The 19,219-nt window shown below is 38.4% G+C and overlaps 1 protein-coding gene across 2 annotated transcripts in view; it reads right to left on the reverse strand.

The window, feature by feature from the left end:
* The window catches only part of ADAM9 (ADAM metallopeptidase domain 9), a 117,704-nt gene that overhangs the window by 43,621 nt on the left and 54,864 nt on the right, over positions 1-19,219 (reverse strand). For both annotated transcript variants that reach the window (XR_012513198.1, XM_003938130.4), the window contains exons 13-15: positions 17,331-17,423; positions 16,138-16,333; positions 2,186-2,291 (exon numbers count right to left, since the gene is read on the reverse strand). Coding sequence is in view for 1 of the 2 variants with exons in the window: in XM_003938130.4 (XP_003938179.2) it covers positions 2,186-2,291; positions 16,138-16,333; positions 17,331-17,423 (395 nt within the window). In the remaining variant the exon portion in view is untranslated. The remainder of the gene's footprint in view (positions 1-2,185; positions 2,292-16,137; positions 16,334-17,330; positions 17,424-19,219) is intronic.

The raw sequence follows: 19,219 nt of genomic DNA on the forward strand, positions 1-19,219 counted from the left end.
TTATCCTTAGATTTTAAGTCAGTTCATTCAGTTGGTTATATTAATTCTACACCCATTCATTCTTCATCCATATCATCTGCACCTTCATTCATTCAATGTTTAGTAGGCATTTATTATGTTTCCTCCAGGCATTATGCTAAACGCAAAAGATAAATGTGTCACTGGACCGTACAGTTTGGTCAGAAAGAGTGATAACAAAAGAGCCACATAAATAATGAAACAAATACTTCCAAAGAATATTCCAGAAATGAAAAGAATTTTCTAGTAGTAAAAGGGTCAAGTCATCAGGAGGGCATAACAATCCTAAATGAGCATGCACCTAGTAACAAATTTAAAACATACATAGCAAAAATGTACATAAGAAACAGACAAATCCACAATCATAACTGGAGACTTCAACACACTTCTCTTGGAAATTGAAGGAACAGATACAATACACACACACCACAGATATCAAAGATTTGAATAAGACTATCAATTAATTTGACATTTATAGAATAACATCTCTAACAACTGCAGAATACACTTTTTCTTTCAATTACACATGGAACATTCATTATAAATATTCATCCATATGTTGGTCTGTATGGATGAATGTTCCATGTGTAATTGAATAATGCACATCTCACTAAATAATGCACATGTCAATAAATTCCAAAGAACTGAAGTCTCAATGGAATTGAACTAGACACCAAAACCAAATAGATAAACCAACTGCTTAGGAATTAAGCAGTAGGCTTTCAGTAACACATGAGTCAAAGGAAAAAATTCACAGTGTAAATCAGAAAATGTTATGAACTGAAAAATAATGAAAACCTAACATAGCAAATTCTATGAAAAAGAAGCAAACAACATCAAGAACACCTGTCAGAGGGAGAGCTGGCCCTGTTGAGAAAGTGGAAGAAGTCTTCCACAGGGAAACCACACTGCACCTGAGATCTGGAGGATGAAGAACTGGGCAGGCTAAGAGAGGAGAAGACAGCATGGTGAGCAGAGGGAACAGCAGCTCCAGAGCCCTGTAGCTGCAGACCAGATGCAGCCCAGCAGGGACGGAGCCTCTCACAGAGCAGGCAATAAAGCCATCAAAATAAACAAAATTACATGGGGTCAGGGGAGAAGAAGGACATTCTACACAGTCACCAAAAAAAAAGGCTTCCTCAAGAAGGAGAAAATGGCCAGCATAACTGAATGCTACTGACAGGTCAAGTATTATAGCATGAAGACCTAAAAACGACTGTCAAGATTTAGTGCCATGGGAGTCATTGTTGCTATTTCTTCTTAGCAAGCACTGTTTCACTGTAGTTGCTTAGCCTAAGGGTAACTCCAAATATATAAAATGTTAGTGTGAGGAAGAAAATACCCTTAAATTAATGAACATATGTGAATTGAGATTAGAGATGACTTTTTCCTCCTTTGTAATGTTTTATTATTGTTTTATAAAAAGCAACTGTTAATTGTAGAAATATAAAATGTTTTAATTCATCATTTTGAAATTATACAAAGCTAGAAGAAAATAATGAAGTTCGGAGTTGATTCTGCAGGTACCTTTATCTAGAGACTTAGTATCATAATCTTTTATTGAATGGAAAATGAAAACTGTATTTAGCTGGGGTTTTTATTATTAAACAAGGATAAACAAAGAGTCTAAAAACCACTAGATTGCAGTTGCTGTCTAAAAGGACAAATTATGTTACCAGTTCTTTTCCTAACACCAGAGTCTCTCTGAAGCTTTGTACTGTAAAATGTTTGAAAAGTTAAGTATTTAAGTGAGGGGGAAAAATCAGTGGTCACAGGGAGCAGTTGTAAAAGATACTAGAGATGGCCAGGTGTGGTGGCTCATGCCTGTGATCCTGGCACTTTGAGAGGCTGAGGCAGGCAGATCACAAGGTCAGGAGATCGAGACCATCCTGGCCAAAACGGTGAAACCCCATCTCTACTAAAACACAATAAATTAGCCAGATGTGGTGGCACATGCCTATATCCCCAGCTACTCAGGAGGCTGAGGCAGGGGAATCGCTTGAACCCAGGAGGCAGAGGTTGCAGTGAGCCGAGATCGTGCCACTATACTCCAGCCTGGCAACAGAGCAAGACTCCGTCTCAAAAAAAAAAAAAAAAAAAAAAAAGATACTAGAGATGACAAATCTTATCATCTTTCATATTCCATCATGACCTCATCTCCACTTACCCAGTGGCACACTTCTTGTATTCATTGCCAGAGAAACCACAATTGCCAAATCTGTCACCTTTAGAATTCACTTCAATGAAACAATCTTTGGGGGCAGCCTTGGCTTCTGTAACATTAAACATTTAAAAAAGAAAAAAGGAAAAAAACGTTATGGCAATTTAGCTTTAGAAATAAAAGTATTTCCTAATTTCCTACAACAATCCAAACACCTGGATGAACGGCCTCAACACCTCAGAAAACCTTTTATGCCTTACACTTAATACGTTTTTGTTACACGTTTCATATGTAACAACAAAATGTAAAAATAAAGCTTAAGTTACACTTTAAAGTTAGCTTAGACTCAAATACTCAGGCCCTAAAAGGAAAGCTATTAAATAATAAATTGTAAATAAGTTAAAAACCATACACAGTATGGTACCATTTGCAGCATATTCATTCTCACTGCTCTCACATATAAATCAACTGCACCACTGGTTAGATCAGCTAGGAAGGGTTGGAGAAAATACTGCCAGCTATTACTTTTGCTTTTTTCATTTACCATATGCAGATGCCTGGTTTAGATATCCCTATGAATTAGATAAACTGACAAACACTCATGACAGATGACAAAGTATCAATCCATTCTTGCTTTCCTTTTTTCCCTTGTTTTTTTTTTTCCTAAGAGGCAGGATCTCGCTCTGTCACCCAGGCTGGAGTGCAGTGGCACATTCATAGCTTATTGTAACTTTGAACTCTTGGACTCAAGAAATCCTCCCACCTCAGCCTCCCAAATAGGTAGAACTACAGGTACATGCCACCATGCCTGGCTAATTTTTCTTTTCATTTTCTGTAGAGATGGGCTCTTACTATGTTGCTTTTGCTGCAAAATGCGTATTTTTAAATAAAAATGTTTTCTGGCTACTAAATTGGCTAAGTTTTAAAAATGGAAATACTTGATGTTAGAAACATTTGAAGAAATAAACAGTCACTTATAGTTAATGAAGGTATAAAGTGGTATAATATTTCTGGAGATTATGTGGAAATGTCTTAAAAGCCTTTAATACAGCAATCCTGCTTCTGGAACTTTATCCCGAAAAATAAATGAAAGCCACAACTAAACTATATAGATATTTACTACTAATACTGTTGACTGCTTAAATAAATTATAGTACATCATTAACACAATGCTGTATAAAAATGCTTAACATGGAAAAGTATTCACAATTTATTGTTAGTATTGAAAACAGGTAGTTACATTTAAGCTTTTCTTTTTCTTTTTCTTTTTTTTTTTTTTTTTTCCTGAGAAAAGGTCTCATTCTGTCACCCAGGCTAGAATGCAGTGGCAAGGTTAAGGCTCACTGAACCCTTAACCTTCCAGGCTCAAGTGATCCTCCTGCATTAGCCTTCTAAGTAGCTGGAGTGCAGGTATACACCACCACACCTGGCTATTTTTTTTTTTAAGTGAGTCAAGGCTAACCTGCCAGGCTAAACGGGGGCAGGTTTTAAAGCAGTATGTCAATATAATCCAATTTTCATATATTATACCCTCATATGCATAAAAAATAAGTGAAAGATGTTCATCAAATTTTCAACAGTGGTTACTTATCCAGAATATTGAGAAGAGAGGAAGTATTTATTTTCTACCTTTTGCTTATTTGCATATTCAATATTTCAATATGTCCTATTCCCATTTAAGTAAACCAATGTAAGTTATAGTCTTTTAACAACATCTTTAATAAATTCTAGCAATAGGTCTTCATCAGCTCACCATGTTTATGGTGGCTGAGATTATGGTTTTGCTGCTTTCTGCTGTGTGACCTCAGGCAAACCATTTAGCTCTCTGACCCCTGCCTTCCTCATAAGGTATTTTTAAGGCCCAAATTTGATAGCAAGCCTCAATACCTTCTCTTATGTTAGCTCTCAAGTTCATTTATTTAATATTTATTTGGTGTTTACTAAAAATACAAGGAATTTGAGAATGCATGAGCTAGTGAAGGACTTTTAAGTCTTTATTCTCCACAAGTTCAAATGTTCAAAGGAATAAACACTAGACCCATATATTACTATTACTAAATCTTCTAAGAAAAAAAAAAAAAAGAAAAACTAGACCCATAACACCAGAACTAACTGACTTATCTTTAAAATCAGAATCCATCAACAGACTTCAGGTAAAATGTTTAAATACAGCCGGGCACGGTGGCTCAAGCCTGTAATCCCAGCACTTTGGGAGGCTGAGGTGGGTGGATCACAAGGTCAAGAGATGGAGACCATCCTGATCAACGTGTTGAAACCCCGTCTCTACTAAAAACACAAAAAATTAGCTGGGCATGGTGGTGCATGCCTGTAATCCCAGCTACTCAGGAGGCTGAGGCAGGAGAATTGCCTGAACCCAGGAGGCGGAGGTTGCGGTGAGCCGAGATCACGCCATTGCACTCTGGCCTGGGTAACAAGAACGAAACTCCGTCTCAAAAAAAAAAAGAAAAAAAAAATGTTTAAATACATGCGTGTATTTTTCCTCCCTCCTAAAATCATGCAAAAGCAAAGAAAGTAGATTTTGTTTTTAATTCATAAACCCATAGACAAATGAAACTGGGAAAGGAGACTGCACAAAACTGTAGAAGCCGAAAAGAAATTGGTTAAGTAGTAAATGACTCAGTGTATCTCAGAAAACTAAATCTTGAGCTAGCAACAGAAAAAACTGAGATCAACCCCTCTTATACTGTAGAATTCCTACAAGATAAGAAACTGGTAGTAACTGGTAACTCTGGATATAGAGAATAAAGAGAGGCAGGTAGCAGGAATAAAGAAGAAAATTTTAAAATCTGTTTAAGAAGCAATTTGACCCACAAGTCACCTCCCACCTTTGTGAAGCCAAGTGACTGTCTCTTCTCCACCCTGACAAAAGACTGGAGGTTTATTTTCTGGAGACAGTAAAATATAAGGTTCCAGGACTCAGAGATTATCAGGCACATTAATAAGCACAGAAAATGTTCTAAAAACAAGGAGATGAGCTGAGCATTTACCTACCTACACTGAGGGCCCAGCCTTATTCTCCCTCACTTCCTGTTTACTTTCCAGAAGGCTGCCTTGCCCCTTCAGGCTGCAGATAGATAAGGTCTTCATAAGGGATCTAACCAGCCCAAGACGGAAAAAGCCTAAAGATGTGGGTTTTGGCATTTCCCTAATTTAAAAGTTCAGCCGTATCACCCCATCTGCTACTTACTCCCCTCTCTTAGACCAAGGACTATTGGAGAGCTGAGGAACATGGCTGATGTGAAAGACAGAAATTCAAACAAAGAAAAAAAAGGTAATGTGGAACAGAGGTCACACAGAAGAAAGAAAACTTTTTAAAAATTCTGATCAATATACTGACAGACATGAGAGAAGATGTTTCATGCATGGAATAAAAACAGATTATTTCAGGCCAGGCATGGTGGCTCAGGCCTGTAATCCCAGCACTTTGGGAGGCCAAGGCAGGTGGATCACGAGGTCCAAGGCAGGTGGACCACAAGGTCTGGAGATCAAGACCATCCTGGCCAACATGGTGAAACCATGTCTCCACTAAAATACAAAAAATTAGCTGGGCGTGGTGGCATGCGCCTGTAACCCCAGCTACTCAGGAGGCAGAGGAAATCACTTGAACCCGGGAGGCGGAGATTGCAGTGTGCCAAGATGGTGCCACTGAACTCCAGCTGGGCAACAGAGCAAGACTCTGTCTCAAAAAAAAAAAAAAAGAAGAAGAAGATTATTTCTTAAAAAGATATGAGGAAAACACCCAGAGAACATAACAGTTCCTGAAAACTGAAAAACAAAATAAAAGAATTAAAAGATAAAGTTGAAGAAGGTACTCAGAAAGTAGTCAAAAAGAAAAACACAGATAAAAAAAAAACAGGAAAGATTAAGAAAATCCAGGAAATCCAATATCCAAGGAAATCTAGGAAATCCAATATACAAATAATATATGATCCAGGAAAAGAAATCACCAAAAAAATGAAAGGGAAGAAATTTCCAGAACTAAAAAAAATGAGTTCCCAGATTGAATGTACCCACCAATTACACAGCACAGTAAATAAAAACATATCCATATCAAGGCATATCACCTTGAAGAGGTGATTCTCCAAGCTTTTTCAGAGGGGATAAGGGGAAAGCTAGGTACAAAAATCAGAATGGCTTCAGAGTTTTCAACAACAACTCTGTAAACTGGAAGACAACAAAGCAATGGCTTCAAAACTGTGACGGAAAATGATTTCAATCCCCATCAAACTACCAATCAAGTACTTAGTCCAAATAAAAGCATTTTCACACTTGGGATCTCAAAAAGTTTACCTTGAATTCACCCTATTAGTTTGTAGGAAACTACTGAAAGGAAAGCTCCATGTAAAGGAGGAAATAAACCAAAAAAGAGGGTAATATAGGAAATGCAAACAGGAGACTCAAAAGGGAGAGAGCCAACAATTCACCTTCAGATTATGGTGAAAGATCTCAGGATAAATACTGAGATGGACATACAGAGTGTAATGGTTAATTTGTGTCAACTTGACTGGGCAATAGAGTACCAAGATGTTTGGTCAAACATTATTCTGGGTGTTTCCGTGAGGATCCTTTGGGATTAGATTAACATTTAACTTAGTAGACCGTATAAAGCAGACTGCCCTTCTTACTATGGAAAGCTTCACCTACTCAGTTGAAGGTCTAACCAGAACAAAAAGGTTGACGCTCCCTTGAATAAGAGAAAATTCTTCCTGATGGTCTTCAAACTGAGATGTTGGCTCTTGCTGGGTCTTGTACTGCTGGCCTTTGGAATGCAACTTACACTACTGGCGATCCTGGTTTTCAGGCCTTCAAACTTGGACTGGAAGTAAACCATCATCTCTCCTGTGTCTCCAGTTTGCCAACTCATCCTATAAATCTGGGATTTTCAGTTGCTAACCATAATCACATAAGCCAATTGCTTATAATAAATAAATAAACATATATATGTGTGTGTGTGTGTGTGTGTGTGTGTGTGTGTGTGTGTGTGTGTATAGCCAATTGATATTGTAGTCTAACTAATTCAGATTTTGGACCAACAATGGTTCCAGAGGAACAGAACTTTGAGAATGAGTTTTCTTAATCAGTTCCAAGGTTTCTAGAATGGGCTATCTAACCTGATTAGATTTTTAAAGACACTTATGACTCTATTTCCAAAAGTAAACACAGTACTGATAGTTCATGGCATGATATGGTAATTGCAGTATAAAAAAATATCACCACTAGAGACTCCTAATCAGATACTTATAAGAAGCAAGGATCTGGGTAACGATGCATACGATACCTTCAAACATTTTTCTCATACTAACAGTATGACATTGCCTGGTTGCTCCTTATTTTACTGGACAAATTAGGGAAAGAAGATAATAAGCTTAGGGATTCCTAGTTCAAGCACGATATAAGTGACCTGAAAGTTTCTGTGTGTGCCGTAACGGACAGCCATATCGCCTGTAGTTGCAAAGCTGAGGCTGCTGAAAATCAAACCTAGAATCTTATCCTGTGACTGGCTGAAAGCAAATTGAACTCCTAGCCTTGTAGGGTATCTACTGTCAAATTGAGGGTACCAATCAGTAAGGAAAAGGAACTAGATCTTGAAAGTCGGAATGAGGACATGTGGGGTGAACCTGATGGAGCTGGGTACACTGAGCCTCTAAATTCTTTTTTTTTTTTTTTTTTTTTTTTTTGAAAAAGTCTTGCTCTATTGCCCAGGCTGGAATGCAGCAGCACAAATCTCAGCTCACTGCAACCTCCACCTCCCAGGTTCAAGTGATTTTCCAGCCTCAGCCTCCCAAGTAGCCAGGACTACAGGTGTGCACCACCTCATCCAGCTAACTTTTGTGTTTTTAATGGAGATGGGGTTTTGCCATGTTGGCCAGGCTGGTCTCTAACTCCTGACCTCAAGTGATCTGCCTCCCTCATCTTCCCAAAGTGCTGGGATTACAGGCATGAGCCACAGCACCTGGCTGAGCCTCTAAATTCTGATGAGTCATCTTTGCCAGTAGAAACAGCCTCTCTATCATCTGAGAGGACTAACCCTGAATTGCCTGAGGAAACTGTAATAGCCTCCCCAGAGGCAGCTGCCATGCAAGACAATGCCAATTTCCCTCAGGATCCACCTCCAACATCCCTCACTGCTTCTGAACCTATAACCAGACTCGAGTCATAGAAAATGCCCCTAAAGGTGAAGTACTAAGTACGACCCATTAGGAAGTTTACCACAGTTCACCACACTCCAAGACTACCTGAGTTTTCTAATTTACACAGACAGAAATCCAGGGAACATGTGTGGGAATGGATATTAGGGTGTGAGATAATGGGGAGGAACATAAAGGTGAGTTGGGATGAATTTATCGATGTAGACTCACAAAGCAGAGAGTCTGCATTGAATGCTGCCATTCAGGGAGTTAGAAAGGTCAATGCTGCCATTCAGGGAGTTAGAAAGGTCTCTAACAATTTGTTCGGTTGGTTGACTGAACCGTGAATCAAAAGGCAGCTCACAGTGAGCAAGCTGGAAATGCAGGGCCTATCTCAGTTTAATGTAGAGAAAAGGATTCAAAGTCTGAGGGAGACTAAAATGTTGGAGTCGACATGTCACTTAAGACCTACTTACTTACCTGGAAGAATCCAGAAAACACACTTTTCACCAAAACTGTAAGAAATAAGTTTGTAAAGGGAGCCCCAGCATCCTTGAAAAGCTCTGTGATTGCTCTTATCTGAAGGCCAGACCTTAAGAGTAGGAGCTATGGCCACTGAGTTGGGAAATGTAAATGCAACGAAAGTATCAGATCCTAGGTGATAAGAAAGTGTCTTATCACCACAAAAGGCAAGGTGGGCATGGTTACCATAATGAACAGCAAAGTCAAAGCAGCAATCAGAATAACCTGACCCATTCAAAAACTTATGGCACTGGCTAGTTGATCACACTGTTTCTGTCTAGAGTAGGAGGAAGATAGGAAGCTTGCCATAGTCTTACTTGATCTGTACAAGCAAGAAAATTCTAGGCCAAGTCAACAAAAGTCTAACTTCAATCATAAAAACAGAAAGTCACAGCCTCTTAATCAATTCTTTGACTTGAGCCAGTTTACAGAAACAGAAACTCTCAAAGGCAGGGTGGTCTCCCTAAGGAATAACCCCCCTATACACTGCCAAAAATTTATACTATTAATCATTATTCCAGACATTTCCAAGGGACCTATGGCCTTTTACCAGGTCAATTATTATGTACTGAATGTTTGCATACCCCTTCAACATTTGTATACCCCACAATTCATCTGTTGAAGCTCTAATCCCAGTGTGATGGTATTTAGAGATGGGCCCTGTGGGAGGTAATCAGAGTTAGGTGGAATCATGAGGATGGGACCCTTATGATAGGATTGGTGGCCTTATAAGAAGAAGAGAGAGATCCCTCATGAAGAATGAAATTGACTGGCACTTTGATCTTAGACTTCTCAGCCTCTAGAACTCTGAGAAGTAAGTGCCTGCCATTTAAGCCACACAGTTTACAGTTTATCTTGTTAAAGCAGCCTGCTATGGTTTAAATGTTTGTCCTCTCTAAAATTTATGTTGAAATTTAATTGTCAATGTGACAGTATTAAGAGGTGGGACCCTAGCCGGGTGCGGTGGCTCAAGCCTGTAATCCCAGCACTTTGGGAGGCCGAGGCGGGTGGATCACGAGGTCCAGAGATCGAGACCATCCTGGTCAACATGGTGAAACTCCGTCTCTACTAAAAATACAAAAAATTAGCTGGGCATGGTGGCACGTGCCTGTAATCCCAGCTACTCAGGAGGCTGAGGTAGGAGAATTGCTTGAATCCAGGAGGCAGAGGTTGCGGTGAGCCGAGACCGCGCCATTGCACTCCAGCCTGGGTAACAAGAGCGAAACTCTGTCTCAAAAAAAAAAAAAGAAGAAGAAGAAGTGGGACCTTTAAAAAGTGATTAGGCCATGATGGCTCTGCCCTCATGGATAAGATTAATATTATTACAAAAGGGTGTGTTTGGCCCCACTTCATCTCTTGCCCAACCACCTTCCATCATGTGATAACTCAGTAAAATGACCCTGATCAGATGCTAGCACCTTGATCTTGGACTTCAAGTCTCCAGAAATGTGAGCCAATAAATTTCTGTTCACTATTAATTACCCAGTCTGTGGTATTTTGTTATAATAGCACAAAATAGACTGAGACAGAATTGATGAGACTAAGACAGTGCGCACCAAGAAAACAGAAATAATTAGAACTTTCAGGAACACAGAACACTGCCCGCCCCCAGCCCCCGTATCTGAAATGATAATTCAGCAGACCCAAAATATCACTGTGGTCAAGTCAGAGTAGGAGCTTATGAAAGTTAGGTGATTGATGAAGTTTTATCTCAAGTCCATCTCACAGAGGGACCCTAGTGGGTCCCTAAACTCACCTTGTGGGTTTTTTCCCATAGTTCCAGAATGTATAATGGAAACAGACACACTCAGCAGCTGGCAGAGTCACCACACTGGTTCCCCAACCTATTCAGTAATGGCTATTATGGTAAGAAAGACCAGGTGGAACCCACTAGAACTGACTCTACCTAGGAAAATAATAAGCCAAAAGCAGTATCTCATCTCTGGAGGGAATGCAGAGATTCGTATCAACATCAAGGACTTGAAATATGCAGGGGTGAGGACTCTCATCACAACTTCATTCAACTTGCCTATCTGGCCTGGTCTCCAAGATAGACAGATCTTGGAGAATGATAGTGGATTATTACAAGCTTAGCTAAGTGGCAACCCCAATTGAAGCTGCTGTACCAAATGTACTTCATTGCTTGAGCAAATTAACACATCCCCTAATACATGGTATGCAACTATGATCTGAAAAACACCTTTACCTATACCCATCCACACAGCCTACCAGAAGTGGCTGCTTTCAGCTGGCAAGGCCAGCAATACACCTTCACTGTCCTACTTAGAAGGAATATCAACTCTGTAGTTCCATGTCATAATTTGGTTTTAGGGATCTTGATTGCCTTTCCCTTCCACAAAATATCACACTAGTCACTGAAGACATTATGCTCATTAGACCTAATAAGCAAGAAAAAGCAACTATTCTTGACACTGGTAAGATATTTGCATGACAGAAAGTAGAAAATAAATCTGACAAAAATTCAGGGGCCTTCTACCTCAGTGAAATTTCTAGATGTCCAGTGGTGTGGGGCATGTCAAAATATCCGTTCTAAGGGTAAGGAGAAGTTGCATCTGGCCACTCCCAAAACCAAAAGAATGGCACAATACTTGGTGGTCCATTTGGATTTTTGAAGGTAAAACGTTCCTCACTTGGTTGCCTAACTCTGGCCCATTTACCCAGTGACCCAAAAAGCTGCTAATTTTGAGCTGGGCCCAAAACAAAGGGAAATTCTGCAATAGGTCCTTGCTGTCAGGTAAGATGCTCTGTTTCTTAGGCCACTTGATCAAGCAGATTAAACAGTGCTTGAAGCAGCAGTGACAGACAGAAGCAGCAGTGACAGACAGAAATGTTTAGAGCCTCTGACAGTTCCCTATAGGTCAGGTGCAGTGCAGGCATTTAGGATTTTGGAGCAAAGCTTTGTGATCCTCTGTGAATAACTACTCTCCTTTTGAGAAACAACTATTCGTCTACTACTGGACCTTAAAGTAGAAACTGAACATTTAACAATCGGCCACCAAGTTACCATTCAACCTGAGCAGCCCATCGTAAACTAGATGTCATCTGACTCACCAAGCTACAAAGCGGGGCGTGTGCAGCAGCACTCCACCACGAAATGGAAGTGGGACATATGTAACTGGGCCCCACCAGGGCCTGGAAGGCACAAGTTACATAAAAAAGTGGCCCAAATGCCGCTGCTCCCCATTCCTGCTACACTACATTTTCTCTCCTGGCCAGCACCTATGACCTGGGGGGAATTTCCTACCCATCAGGTGACAGTAGAAAAGGAGACAGGGACCTGGTTTGCAGATGGTTCTACATGATATGAAGAACCAAAAGTGGATGAGTGTAGCACTACAGCCCCCTTCTGGGTCATCCCTGAAGTCCACCTGACTGTTCACTTTCCGTGTAAGAAGGAATAGCCAGACGTGATTATATACCAATTTATGGCCTATAGCCAATGACTGGGTGGTATGGCAAGGATATTCGTGTCCTTTGTGAATATTTGCCAAAGGGTGATCTCAGCAGAGGAGAATTTTAATAATCAAGTAGAGAGGATGACTCATTCTTTCCCCAGCCACCTATTCTCATCCATGGGCTCATGAACCAAGTACTCACAGTGGCAGGGTTGGAGGTGTGCACAGACTCAGCATCATGGACTTCCTCTCAACAACTGACCTTGCTATTGCTGCTGCTAAGTGCCCAAATCCTCCAGTAGCAAAATCCAATCCTGAGTCCCAAATATGGCACCATTCCCTAGGTTAGTCAGTCAGCTGCCTGGTAGCAAGTTGATTATATTTCTCTCTTTCCAACATGAAAGAGGCACTGCTTTGTTCTTACTGGGATAGACACATACCCTTCACATAGATTTGCCGTCCCTGTAGCGACACTGCTGTGAACTACTAAAACTACTTTCTGTGGATGTACAGAATTCCCCCCACACCACCATCATAATATTCTGCACAGCATTACTTCAGACCAAAAAATTCACTTGATAGCAAATGAAGTAAGGCAATGGGCCCATGAACATGGAATTCACTGGCCTTACTATGTTCCTTCCCCACCCTCCTGAAGCAGTTGGCTGACAATACAGTGGAAATGCCTTTTGGAGACTCAGTTACAGTGCCACTAGGTAGCAATACCTTACAGTGCTGGGGCAAGGTCCTCCAAAAGGCTGTATATGCTCTCACTCAGCAGCTAATATCTAATGCTGTTTTTCCCACAAAGAGGATTCATGTGTCCAGGTATCAAGGGGTAGAAATGGGAGGAGCACCACTCACCATTATCCACAGTGACTCACTAGCAAAATCCTGTTTTGTGTTCCCATGACTTCATGCTCTGCTGGCCTAGAGGCCTTAGTTCCACAGGGAGGAATGCTACCATCAGGAGCCGCAAAAATGATTCCACTGAACTAGAAATTACACCAGGGGCCCAGCCACATTGACTCCTCATACCTCCGAGTCAACAGGCAAAGAAGGCAGTTTCTATGCCAGGTAGAATTACTGATCTGAACTACCAAAGGGAAATTGGACTACTACTCCACAATGGAGGCAAGGAAGAGTATGTCTAGAACGCAGGAGATCCCTTAAGGCATCTCTTCGTATTACTATGCTCCATGTTTAAGTTCAAGTTCAACGGCAACAACCCAATCTAGGCAGGACAGTTTGGGTCACCCAAACAGGTAAAGAACCACAGACAGCTAATGTGCTTGCTGAAGGCAAAGGGAATACTGAATGGGTAGAAGTTAGTTATAAATACCAGCTACAATCACATGACCAGTTACAGAAACAAAGACTGTTTCATTAAGAATAGGTGTGTGTGAGGGAGACAGTGTATGTGTGTATACATATACAAATGTATTTAGCAAATAATGTTTTCATTCCTTACACCTTTATCATGCAACATAAGATCTATTGACTTGATATTATAATATTTAAGTACTGTTAACTTTATATCTGAGCATTTAAGTTATGGGATATCAAGAAGAAGAATAAACATCACTCAAGGACCTTACCTCCTTTTCTGGGAAAGAGGTTAGTGAGGTTCTAGTTGTATGCAGGATAGTGGTATTATATCATGGTAGGTGGAACTATTACCTTAACAAGGTCCACATTTAGAGATTTGGTATAGTTTCAGAAGTTAACTATGGGTTTCAAGTTGACAAGGAGTGAACTTTTGATTAGGATTAATTTTACCCCCTGTAGTAGGGTTAATTTGACTCAACTACAGAATCCCCAGATATTTAATCAAATATAATTATGGATGTCTCTGTAAGGGTGATTCTAATGAGATAACATTGAAATCCATAGACTGAGTAAAGGAGATTGCCCTCCCTATTGGAGGTGAGCCTCATCAATCAATTATAAACTTGAATGAAAAGGCCAATCCTCCCTCAAGTAAGAGAAAAGTCTTCCTGAAGGCCTTTGGAGTGAGACATCGGTTTTTTTCCTGCCTTTGGAAATGAACAGAAACACTAGCTCCTTCATGGTCATGAGCCTGCCAGACTTCTAACTGGAACTATACCATCAGCTATACAGGTTCTCCAGATTGCTGACTCACCATGTAGATCTGACACTTACCAGCCTCCATAATCACATAAGCCAATTCATATATTGGCTCATGCTATTATGCAGGATTTATTACATGAATCTAATACATTAGATTCCTCCAGGAGAATATATTAGATTTTCATGTAATAAATATGTAACATATTACATACTTATTATATATATAAATAATACAGTATACATAAATATTACATTCATGTAATAAATCCTCGATTACATATACAGTAATATATCTATAATAATGTATCACTTAACAACAAGGATATGATCTGAGAAGTGAATTGTTACATGATTCTGTCATTGTGCAAACATCACAGAGTGCACTTAAACTTAGGTGGTATAGCCTACTATACACCTAGGCTATGTGGTACGGTCTATTGCTCCTAGGCTACAAATCTGTACAGCATGTCACTGTACTGAATACTGTAGACAATTGTAACATAATGGCATCTAAACATAGAAAAGGTATCTACACATATCTAAACATAGAAGAGTTACAGTAAAAATACAGTATTATAATTTTATGAGACCACTGTTGTATATGCAGTCTCTCACTGACCAAAATGTTACCTGGTATAAGACTGTATATATAAATGTGCAACACAGTGGTTCCATTTCTCTGGAGAACCCTAACTAATACGAGAGAGAAATCAGTCAAGACTGAAGAGGAACAGAGGCCTTCCGTTCAGACTTATTTGCAAAAATTGAAATAAATAGAATACCTGATGCTTCTAATCAACTCAAGGCACAATCAGGCCACGGGTTAACAATATAAAGGTCAATTAATGGAAACTACATAGGAAACTAACCAGACCAAAAGAGAGAGATGAGAGACAGAGAGAGAGAGAGAGGAAGGGAGACAGAGAATTAGTAACTCTAGAAAAAACAAAAGGCAGGAAAGTAATTATAACTTACTATATAGTTTAGTTGTGAATAGCATTAATGTGGCCATTATACAATACACATTCAACACTGCCCTAACTAAAATTACAATTAATCCATATTGGGCGGATGGAGAATGGAAAATGAGCATAGGTATAATGGGAAGAAAACTATCTTATCTTCTATAGTGAGAAATTAATAACTAATGCCTGAAACAAAAAAAATCAAAATGTAACATTGCCAAGAGATTATCTGAAGACCTAACAGAAGTTATCAAAAATCTTAGCCAAAAAAGGCAAAATTTCCTCAAGTGATGGCAACACTAGGTGGGAACAGTCCGTATTTGTTCATAATATGCATTACATAGTAATGTGGCTCTTTATGCATATGCCCTTGATAAAAATAAGAACTTTAAAATGAAAAAATACATAAATTTTTTTAAATCCTAAATATCTATCAGTCATAGAACAACTAAATCATGATCCATTTATCTAATGGAATACTTAAATGTACTATGATATATCAATATAGATGAATTTCAAGAACATACTAAGTGAACAACTCAACATTATTAAAACTAGAGGATACTATATATGTATCTGTGTGTGTATGTTACACCAAACATAAAAAGATATAGACAGTAAAAATAAGAAACATCAACTAAATCTGTGCATATTAAATTCATAATCATGACTGCCTCCAAAGAAGGAAGAAAGGAAATATGATGAGAAATAACAGAGCCTCAACTTTATCAATAATGTTTCATTACCTTTTTTAAAAAATCTAAATCAAAAATAAATAATATCAAAACAACCAATAATAAATGATAATATCTTACTTGAGCCAAAGATCACTTGACACTGAGCATCATAATATTGGCACATGCCGTTGTAGCAATAGGCTTTGTTATTCTGGCAAGGATATCCATTCTGAATAAAAACATCTGGCTGACAGAACTGAGAAGAACCATTGCAATACTCTGGAACATCACACTCACTGGTTTTTCCTCGGCATAAAGTACCTCCTGGAAGGAACTAGTGAAATAAGATTCAAATTAAACAAATATATCAGGACAACGTCCACAAATTAATCAAATTGTGAAACCACAGCATTTATATCCATAAAGCATTCTAACAATAACAAAAGATTAACCCAATAGAAAAATGAACAATGGCTAACAGGGAATTCATGTAAGTTGTAACTATGGAAAATGAAGAAACATGACCTCATGTGTAACCAAAAGAAATGCAAACTAAATAAAAATACAAGAACCCTTTACACCTACTGAATTAACTAGGAGTATAGCGCTTGCTAGTAACCAATATTGACATAAGGAAATAAGTATCTGATAATACTGTTGGTAAAAATATAGACCGGCACATTTGGAAAAGATAAATAAAATGTATATCAAAAACTTACTTTGAATATTCTGTACCAGTGACTTCTCTTATAAGTAATAATTGGAAGCAATCAAAATGTCTATCATTAGTTGACTAAAGAAATTATGATATAACTGTACAGGTAATACTATTTATATAACCATGTATAATAGAACTACTACATGAATGGGAAAAAAAGTCTATAATGTCATATTGAAAAAAGCACGTAGTAAAAATCCATATATCTGTCCTTATCCACTTAAAAACACACATACACACATACACTCACATTTATATAGAAAAAAGTGATTATGTTAACAAATCATCAGCAATGGTTACCTGAAGAGTATAAAATGATAGAAGCTCTTTTCATTCTCTACTTTCTATGCTTTGGTGTTATTGAATTATTTCTAACAAGCATATGTTACTCTAAAAATCAGAAAAAAATGTTTCTACTTAGAAAACAATCTCAACAGACCATTTAACATAAAAGATTGTGCTTTAAAATTATATACAAGTGTCATAAAAAATTTTCCCATGACCATAAAATAAAAAAAGTGTTCACTTGGAGATATCAAAAAAATTTTTTTATATATACAGATATTCTTTTTCTTTTTTTTTTTTTTGTTCCCAGTAGGGAGGAATTCCTTACCCGACAGTCTTTACAACAGTCACCATATGCACACTCAGCAAATGATTTAAGTTTACAAGTATTTCCTTCACAGCAAGGGTCCGATTCACATTCCTGTGAACATAAAATGACTGTCAATAAAGAAATTAGTTACTGACATTACTATTCATTAATAAAATTCTTATCTCACACCTAAAATCTACTTCATTCTAACATGATTGTAGCAGTTCCTCTCCAGAAACAGCTGCTTACTATCCCTCTGGATTTAACAGTGTCTCTTTAACTGCAAGTATTTAGGTCTCAACATATTTCAAAGGACAGAAATCACATAATGTGTGCCTTACTTAGTCTGCTCAGAATGCTGTAACAAAATACCATATGCTTAAACTACAGAAATTTATTTTCTCACAGTTCTGGAGGCTAGAAATCCAAGATCAAGCTCTCCACTAGTTCAGTTTCTGGTGACGAATCTCTTCCTGCATTGCAGAGGGCTGCCTTCTTGCCGTGTGCTGACATAGCCCTTCCTCAGTGCATGTGTGCAGAGAGAAGGCAAGTGAGATGTTTGGTGTCTCTTCTTTTAAGGATACTGATCCTAGTGGATCAGGACCCCATTCTTATGAACTCTTTTAATTTTAATTACTTCCTTAAAGGACCCATTTCCAAATGTAGCCATGCTAGTGGTTAGGGCTCTAACACGTGAGTTTTGGGGAAGCACAAACATTCCATCCATAACAGTATGTTTGATGATCACAGAGAGGTTAGCGTCCATAAAGGCTTCATGCTCAGGGTCTAACTACCCTGTTGGGTGGCTCTTCACCCTAGTTGGAAACTCTTTTTACCTTGCTTGCTTCTTTCACTATACTGTGGGCCACCACAGCTCCTTCTTACCACCAAACTCCCGCCCACGAGAAATCTTCTGTGTTAATATAGCAATGTCAATGTTCTGTTTTTTATTCTGTGGTACAGCTTTATAAGATAACACCACTAAGGAAAACTGGGTGAAAAGTACATGGGACTCTATATTATTTTGCAACTTCTGGTCAGATTATAATTATTTCATAATAAACATTTAAAAATAAATGAACTTTAATGTACATCTTGAAATATACCCCAAAAAAGTCAAAATACATCTTGGAACTAAATGCAAAACCTAAAACTATAAAACTTGTAGGAGAAAACCTTTGCAACTGTGGAATAGGCAAGAAGTCCTTAGATCTGACACCAAAAGAAGAACCAATAAAATGACAAATTTATAAAATAAACTTCATCAACATGTAAAAGTTCTGCTCATCAAAAGATACTGCTAAGTTCATTAAAGGCAAGCTACACCTTGGAAAAAATATTGACAATCTGACAGAGAACTTATATCCAGAATACAGAAAGTAGTCTCAAAACTCAATAATAAGTAATCAAAATTTTTAAATGAGGGGAAAGAGTTGAACAGTTATATCACCACAAGATAGCCTGATGGCAAATAAGCACATGAAAACATGCTCAACACATCATCAGTCACTAACAAAATGCAAATTAAAACCTCAGTAAGGCACCACCTTACACTTAATAGAATGGCTAAAACTAAAAAGACTGACCACATGAAGTACTGGGGAGGATATGAAAGAATGAGAACTCTCATACACTAAGGATGAAAATGAGAAATGGTATACAATCAATTACTTTAGAAAACAGTTTGAGAATTTCTTGACAAGTTAAATATACCTCTACCAGCTAAGCAAGTCATTCCACTCAGGGGCATTTACCCAACAGAATTAAAAATATAAGTTCACATAAAGATCTGTACATGAATGCTGGCCAGTTCAAAAACACTGCAGGACAGTGGCTTCATGAAAGAACAGGGAATCACGAAATAGACAATATATATAGGAACTTAGTTTATCATAAAAGTACCATTT

Source organism: Saimiri boliviensis, chromosome 13, assembly GCF_048565385.1.
Source record: "Saimiri boliviensis isolate mSaiBol1 chromosome 13, mSaiBol1.pri, whole genome shotgun sequence".
Taxonomy (NCBI): domain Eukaryota; kingdom Metazoa; phylum Chordata; class Mammalia; order Primates; family Cebidae; genus Saimiri; species Saimiri boliviensis.